The sequence below is a fragment of the Centroberyx gerrardi genome, chromosome 7 (assembly GCF_048128805.1).
Source record: "Centroberyx gerrardi isolate f3 chromosome 7, fCenGer3.hap1.cur.20231027, whole genome shotgun sequence".
Taxonomy (NCBI): domain Eukaryota; kingdom Metazoa; phylum Chordata; class Actinopteri; order Beryciformes; family Berycidae; genus Centroberyx; species Centroberyx gerrardi.
The window spans coordinates 2,074,138-2,082,329 of NC_136003.1; the positions used below are offsets into that span (position 1 = coordinate 2,074,138).

Here is an 8,192-nt window from a genome sequence, read left to right on the forward strand (position 1 = left end):
AAACAGGGAGTCATTCCATATGAAATGCTCAAGATTAACAAAGGGTATACCCCCGAAACGCCCTCAGTGATATCTTTTGACCATGCCACTAATCTGGTCACACTGTCTGGCCTACCAACTTTCATTAATCAAATTTAAAAAACAGTGGTCCCTAGATACCACACCAATTAAGTGAGAAACAAAACTCAACTAAGCCGACCAACAAAAGCCAGCCCTTGATTGCTGTGACCTCTGGAGATGCCCAAAAGGTAGCTTGCCAGAAAGTGAGAGATGGAGATTATTTTCAATCGATAGAACAATGACATGCATCTCCAAAAGTCATGAACTGACACATCCACTTTCCTTGTGTTTTTACAATGGCGTGACTGATGGCTTACCAGAATTCAAGAATTCATCCAGGCTCGGTTCACTGATCTTGACATATTTCTGTTCGTTATCGATTTTTGTTTTAATCAACATGATGGTATCTGTAAAAACAGCAAAACTGAATCCGTATTGTGATCTACAACACAAAGCTACTCTGACAGTAGCATCAGCTCCTGTTGGCATATTACAGTAGATGGGGAAATTGTATTGGTCGATTTCAAATTCAAAGCCACTGGACTGTGTGGAGTCTCTGAGGTGTGTAAGCAGAAACAATTTTGACATGTGCGTAAACAAAGACTAATGTTAATATTAACTTATCTAAAATGTTACTTACCATCACCGGACCATAGCACATAACGGACAAATCTGAAGAACAAAGTAGAAAAATAAATGAATTCCATGTAACGTTAAAAGGAATAAAGGGAAAATAAAGTCAGCTAGCTTATATCAGGGTATGAACAGATTTTACAAAGTCTAATTAAATACTTTAAGACTTTTTGACTATAAGAACTACCACTATGCGTTGCCATCAGCTTCACAGCAATTTGCCATTCTACCTGTTCCACAGTTTGTCGTTTTGACTTTTATCCAAGGGACACATTGATAAAATTCACTATGCAACAATTTTGACTCCATTCATTTCCTATGGCAGACGAACCATTGCTGCATTAGACATGATTGTATGGCAGGGTTTTTCCCGCATGGAAGATTTTTTGGTGGCCACCAAAGACAAATCAGGGCCACCAAAATGTGTAAAAACAGCCATTTCAATTCTCGATAAACAGAAGAAGCGTTTCACATCGCCACTGGAGAGGGAGGGAGTGTGAGAAAACAAGCACAGTGAACTGGATGGATGGAATGCCCTCAAACTAAAAGGCAGCTATTTTTGAAACTAGAAGTTAAATTCTTATTTTATGTATTTCTTGTATGCCTTGTTATATACTTGCATTGTCTAATTCAACTATCGTATTAACATACATTGACTAACCAATGTAATTTCAATATTGAAAGCTCGCCTTGCCTTTGTTTGTGTAATTATATCTTGGGGAGCATGCAGGCAAATAATTCAGTGTTTCTCAGTGGCTCTTCACTTTCAAAGTCTACTTTAACAGTACACCGAATCAAGAAAAACGCTCTTAATACAGCTATTTAGACTAACATTACTTTCATCTAACTGAAATGGGAATAAATACGACCTCAAATTTGTATTGTGAGGCATTTTAATGCCTCTAAATGTATTCCAAAGAGTTTGACTTTTTACAGAGCTGCAGTGTTACCCCTGGCCTGCATACCGTTGTCCCACGTGCAACATGGAGCCAACAACGTGCAACCTGTCTGGACAAGTTAACGTTAGCTACTTAGCTACCTAAGCTAACGTTAGGCTAACCAGTTTCATACCCCTCCTCGAAATTATCAAAACGTTGACACTATTATCAGGTTTAGCTTCAACAAATATTTAGTTAGCGACACAACGTAACAACATAGAATGCCAACTATTGCTAATATAAAGCAAGCACACAGCCCAGGCCATTTTTTCATCTCATTGTCGACAGTCTTTCTTTAGTTTACGTTAACTATCACCTATGCGTTTAATTCAAATTTGAATGTTAACGTTAGCTAGCAATATTAACATAGAAATTAAACATTGAAGTTTGGCTAAAATTAGTTGACTGTTAAATTGACTTATACGTGGCGTATAAGTCAATTTAACAGTCAACTAATTTAGTTAGCCTTTTTTGTTTCTCACCTTTTCAAATATTCAACGAGGTCTCCATAGCTTCGGGAGATGGCGGTTGAAGAGGAGATGACTGGGCGGAGTCTAGGTTTTGCATAAAGTTAACGTCAGTTAGTTACAGTTGCCAACACTGTTATTCTAACACATTTTTGGACATCATCAAGTTTTGCTTTAAGCAGCATGCTCCCTGCAGAGAGTATCAGCACATAATTTCTCATAGTTAAAAGTTCATATGCTCATTATTACAATAAACAAAAACAAAAATATATGTATAACAATCTCATGCATTTCAACAGAAGCAGCCCTGCAGCAAGGCCAACTTTTATGAGGTGAATCATGTTCAATTTATTTGAGTATAAGAAAAGGTGTTGTTTCAAGCCACCAAACAGCTGACAAATGATCAGCTATTTTGCAGAAATGGCCAGCAAGGTTTAATTCTACTTATGTTTAATCATGTCATCTTGCTGAAGGTGCCAACCGGCACATGAAATCACTTTACAAATCACGTTTCTCTACCTGGGTCCACTACCAGCAATGTAAGAGGCAAACTGGCTCCTATCTAGACTCAAAACACACGTTAAGATAATTAAAAAGATTAAGTTAATTAGCACTGGTGAGCCACTTAGCATGGTGTCTCCTAATCATCACTGAACACCCGGGAGGTTGTCAGACATCAGAAACAGAACAGAGTTTGTCAATAATTGTTTATGCAATGCATCTTGCTTGTTCTTTTATATGAATTTTATCTTTTTATCTGTCTCTTATCTGCCTTTTATTGGTGTAAAGCACTTTGAGCTGCATGTTGTGTATGAAAGGTACTATACAAATAAAGGTTATTATTAGTGTGCTTGCTTCAGCAAGCAAACTATTGTTATTCTCCTTACTTATTATTAGTGTGCTTGCTTCAGCAAGCAAACTATTGTTATCCATCTTACTTATTATTATTTTTCAATATCTTCAACTTCTTTTTATTCTTCCGGACACTTTAATGCGGCTTGAACTGTTTGAGCTATCGATGCGGTTCCAACTCTCAAACGTTCAGCATGTTCGGGAATAGCATGCTATTACTTTTCTAAGCGTTCCGATGTTTAGTTTTTCCGCTATTTACGTTTAAACGGGAATTTTTTCCCAATAGAAATGAATGGTGGAATGTTCAGCTCGCTAGAGTGTGTGATGTCATCCCCACTCTAGCTACTCTTCAGACTTCAGATGCTGTGATTTTTAACTAAATATTCAAATTTCTTAAACTGTCATGACTCCCACAATTTTCACACTATATACACGTTACACTAGGGTTGGGCGGTAATACGGTATCCCGGGGTATTTGAAAATAGCAACGGTGTCCGTTTCATTACCATCATAAAAAAATTTCTGGCAGAAGAAGAGGAGAGAGATGCCCAACCTGCACCCCCGAAAAAAAAGATAACTTTGGGCAGTCTCTTGCAAAAAAAAGCTGATGCGGCGGGCACGGCAGGTCCCGTCGGACTCGGCACCATAGAGGAGCGAGCAGAATCAGAGATGAATGCCTATTGTCGCGAGCCTGTGATTCACGGAGACGAAGATCCCCTTCTCTGGTGGAAGTCAAATGGAGCCAGCCGCTTTCCGCTGATGTTGAGGGTGGCCCGAAAGTACTTGTGCGCGTGTGCCACAAGCTCACCATCAGAGCGGGTGTTCAGCACCGCAGGCAAAGTTGTAAGTCCGTTACGTGCCCTGCTCAAGCTGGAAAAAGTAAATACCGTATTTCCTCTAATAGTAGCCTGTAGTCAATTAAAAGCCGGGTCTCCGATAATGGCCGGGGCCGTGGTCGACACAAACAAATAAAGGCCGGCCTCAAATACAGGCCGGGGGAAAAAACTAGGTCAAAACCTAGTACATGGCTGGACCGTGTCCGTCTCCTCTCTCCGCCGCTGCCTCTCCACCGCGCCCACAGCCCGCATTGATCCTCCCGATCCAAGCCCCGGACCCCCGCCGAAATCTCGGCCGGATCACCGGGAACACATCGGTGCCCAGGTTCAGTTAGCTTCAGTTAGCTTCAGCTTACATGCAAACAACGGTGGACACTGGTAAACTCCTGGTGCCTGTTTGTAACTGTAGTTTGTAGTAACGTACAAGTGCCACAAGACGGCTCGGCCGGCGGAAGTCTCTGGAGCATGCCGTCGTCCAGGGCTCTTAACTAACTTTTTTCCCCATCCTCCCGGAACCGTCCCGAAATACAATCTAAGCCGTCCCGAAATGAATGTGGGCCGTCCCGAATTTAAAATCTTTGTTTTTCTACATTATCATTAGTTAAAATCATTCAAAGTGACCTTTAACATAAATAAAACATCATGCAAATGATTAGATGATCAATCATCAACCTTTTTATTTAAATTAATCTGAAAAGATTAGATTACAGACTAGAGATAAATCAGTCACACCACAAACAAAGGACTCTTGCAAAGCAAAGAAAACAGATGGAATAAAAACTGCTTTCAAAGAGCAGAAAACTTTTAACTGTGGTAATTATAATACATATAATAGATCCTGATAAAACTTTTTAATGGAGCTTGACAAGCTGCTGCCGAGCCAGCAACGGGGCGGGTCCAGGCCTAATTAGTCTTGGAACTGGGGTCTTCTGGTCCTGCAGCCACTACTCCACCACTTGGTGACTGCTTTCTCTGCATTGAATTGCTGTGCAGGAGGGCCATGAACTGAGATGTGCAGGAGGAAGCTAAGCATCTCGTTTGACAAGCAAGACCTCCAGTCTGACTTAATTCTCTTCATGCTGGAGAATCCACGCTCGCAGCAAGATGAACTCATGGGGAACACTTGTGTGATCTCCACTATGACCTTCATGTGCTCAAACTGGTCTTCCCTTCCAACAGCACCCTGAAGTAGCCGCTGCCACAGCACCTGGGGTTCAAGGTGCCTGTAGTGACGCTGAACGAGGACTTTCAGGTCAAGCCACTCTCTCTTAGCTGCCGCTACAGAGGTAAAGTCCCCACATGCTGCAAGGATGGATTGGAAATGCTCCATGAGTTCGATGAGCTCAGCATTGCCAAATGTTGCCAGTTCAGCTGTGTCTTCTGGCCAGTTAGACAGATCAAAGAGGGTGGAGGTTGCCTTCAGAATTCCCGTTTCCAGATTCCCAAAGCGTGCTGACAGAAACCTACACAAGTCGTTGATGAGGCGGAGCTTCAGTGAGTTGAAGGTGGAATTGTCCATTTCACTCCTGTTGAGCTGGACATTCTGCCACCAGGTGTTTCCAGGTCCAATCTCATCCAGTACCTTCTGGAGCCTTGGGCCTGGGTCTGTCTAGGTTTGTAATAAAAGGAAAGAAAGAACATTTTACTCATTGTAATCCATAAAAATGAAAAACTTTTAAAGTATGTTATATTGTGATTATAATAATAAATATTTGAAATATGTATAATATATGAAATATGGAATATTTACTATGACATTGAAAATGTGTAACCTTCCATATTGAATAGGCTTACATTATTCACATTTAAAATATTTCTTATTATACAATCACACCACAATATACTTGTACAAGTTACAAAATATATTTACAGTTTTTCATATTTAGGGCTTATATAAATACCAGTTTTAGCAATTCACATAGAAAATAATAATGTTCAACAATTAAACAAAATAAATGTTACTGACCTGCATGGCTACAAGTGACAGTGTTGTCGTTTGTAGTCCATCAGAAACCATCTGCAAGGTCAGTCCATCCCTCTGAAACAGCAGGCTGAGCTGCTTCAGCTCCTGAAGAATGTCCAACAACAAGTGAATGAACATCACCATCTTGTACTGTGTCAGGGACCGATGAATGGAACGTGCTCTCCCTTTCATTACTGCACTGGCCTCCCTGTCGTTTGGATCACTAGCATGGTTCTCAAAGTGAACCAGGGTAACTTTGAAGTTCTTCACCAAACCTTCAAGGGCCCTGGACATATGTGGAAGCCATCTTGTCCCATCGATGTTGCCTGGTTTGACTACATCTATGCCCATGGCTTTTCCCAGTGCATGGAGTTCACGGGAAGCCTTTGCAGAGTGGGAGTAGTGCTTGTAAACACCATTCAGTGTCTCCTTCAGTTCAGCCAGCAGAGGCACTGATTTGATGCTATCAAGCGCTGACAGCTCCAGTCTGTGAGCCACACACCAGATTGGTACAAGTGAGGGACACAGTTGTTTCAGCTTGGCTGCCACTCCATTGTGAACTCCCATCATCACAGATGCACCATCACAGCCGAAGCCAACCATCCGGGATTTCAAGTCTTGCTCCGTCAGGCCCACATTCCTCAAACCAACAAGTATGGCGTCAAGGATGCCTTGGCTGTGGGCATGCTCCAATGAAACAATGTCCACAAAATGATTGACGGGTTTGCCATCTTCCACATATGTCATGTAGACCATCTCCTGGTCTTTCACGGAGCGGTCGATACTGGAATCGGACATGACAGAGAAGAAGCGTGTGTTTTTTAGTTTCTCCACCAGGTCATCCTTCATAGATTGACCTATGGCCTGGACAAAGGTGCGACAGGCGTTGTCGGTCTTGTAAGTGTTACCAAGGTCCAGACCATTTTTTAGATGCAAGTCAACTAGGTTTGGAAACATGGTGAAGGGTGCTTCTTCTCTTGCCACAAAGTAAGCTATATTAAATAGCTTTGTCATCTTTTCTCTGACATTCTCTGACATCTTTTGTAGCACACAAGCCATGGGTGTTCTGCTTGGGTTTTCTTTCGCAGCCTGAGCGCCTTTACAGTCAGAATGAGATGTTGTTCTGCTGTGTTCTTGAAGTGTTTTTATTCGGATTTTGCCACCGTCCACACCAACGAAAAGGTTGTTCCCTTTTGCAAGACTGGGAAAAGCACGACAGCTTTTGCAGAACATCACGCCCATCTCTGCATCAAATTCAGCAAATGGGAAGGTTTTCTTCCACTCCGGCAACCATTTGCGTTTTCTTTTTGCCTCATATTTGCTCGAGCTTGAGGCATTTGAGGCAATCTGCAAATAGAAAAGTAAAAGTTTTACTATACAGTGTATAACCTACAGTATACTCACATGGATTTACAGAAAATACATGCTGCATCAATTTAACTTAATCAGTAGAAAAGTGGTTTGTTTATTTTTGTTCATAAATTTATAATTTATTCAAAACATTGTTTTTGTTTTTTTTTTAATTTTAAGTCATTTTATTGGTTCATTATTTATACACAGATAGGTCTATGTTCCAGCTGTTTGACAAAGAGGGCAAAGGCAGTCTGAGTGCAGTGGAGCTGTCTGCTGGGTTTTCCACAGTACCACTGCTCAACTTTATGCTGAGGCCTCCAGTAGAGGCCAGCTTACTGAAGGCGAGTTCGTCGTTTCGTTTACCATATGATCGATTACGTTGGGTGTAATCATCGATAAAAAGTAATCATATGGATCACTGGCACTTCATACTCTCTCTGTCTGTGGGCCTGGTCTAGGATGTCGGTAATCAAAAGGAGTCTCCTCCCCTCAGAGCTCTTCCTCACCGCCTCAGTGGCTACCAGCTTGCCTGTCAAACTCCCGCCACTCCCTCCACAGGACAAATGAAGCGGATAAAGACAGGATTGGCCCGGTCGACAAAGGGGCGTTGACCGGGCGAAATCCTGTCTTTATCCGCTTCATTTTCCCCGTCATTATTAAACATTTCAAAAAGTCGCCAAATTACAAAAAGTATCCCTCAGCCTCAGCCGTTTTTCTCGTATCGTAAGTTGCTTGTTCTATTAAGTTGCTAGTTAGCTTCATGAGTTTAGCTTTGTCATATGTCCGTTACATTATATTACATTAATACTAGCAAGCTTACCTCATTCACTTGTGTTGAATTCCCCGTTGCAGCTGCGGCTGTCGTGAGGTCAGAGGCTGGCGGTTCAGGGTCTGGCTCTGCTGTGCGTTTTCCTAAAGTTTGATGTCTTGCTGTAACGCTAAAAAATTGCAGTATCCCACTACGGGACGCCATTGCCATTGTGTATCACTCTGACAGTCAATACCGGTGGTGACAGGCATCTGTCAGGATTTCGCGGGTCTAGATAACGTTACTTTGTAACGTTTGTGTGCGCGTGTGTGTGTAAGTTGT

General features: G+C 41.9%; 1 protein-coding gene across 1 annotated transcript; it reads right to left on the bottom strand.

Moving 5' to 3' along the window:
- Window positions 1-4,560: 4,560 nt before the first annotated feature.
- On the bottom strand, window positions 4,561-6,706 carry LOC139909613 (zinc finger protein 862-like). Its single transcript, XM_071896784.2, has 2 exons — window positions 5,753-6,706; window positions 4,561-5,395 (listed from the first exon to the last, which is right to left on the bottom strand). The coding sequence occupies exons 1-2, from the start codon at window positions 6,704-6,706 to the stop codon at window positions 4,694-4,696; spliced, it is 1,656 nt and encodes a 551-aa protein (XP_071752885.2). The 3' UTR covers window positions 4,561-4,693.
- Window positions 6,707-8,192: the final 1,486 nt, after the last annotated feature.

Bases quoted from the DNA above. Each gene is read 5' to 3' on its own strand.
- LOC139909613 (XM_071896784.2), bottom strand. From the start codon at position 6,706: ATGTTTCCAAACCTAGTTGACTTGCATCTAAAAAATGGTCTGGACCTT. The intron at 5,396-5,752 runs GTCAGTAACATT...TTACAAACCTAG, and splicing joins TGTCACTTGTAGCCATGCAG to ACAGACCCAGGCCCAAGGCT.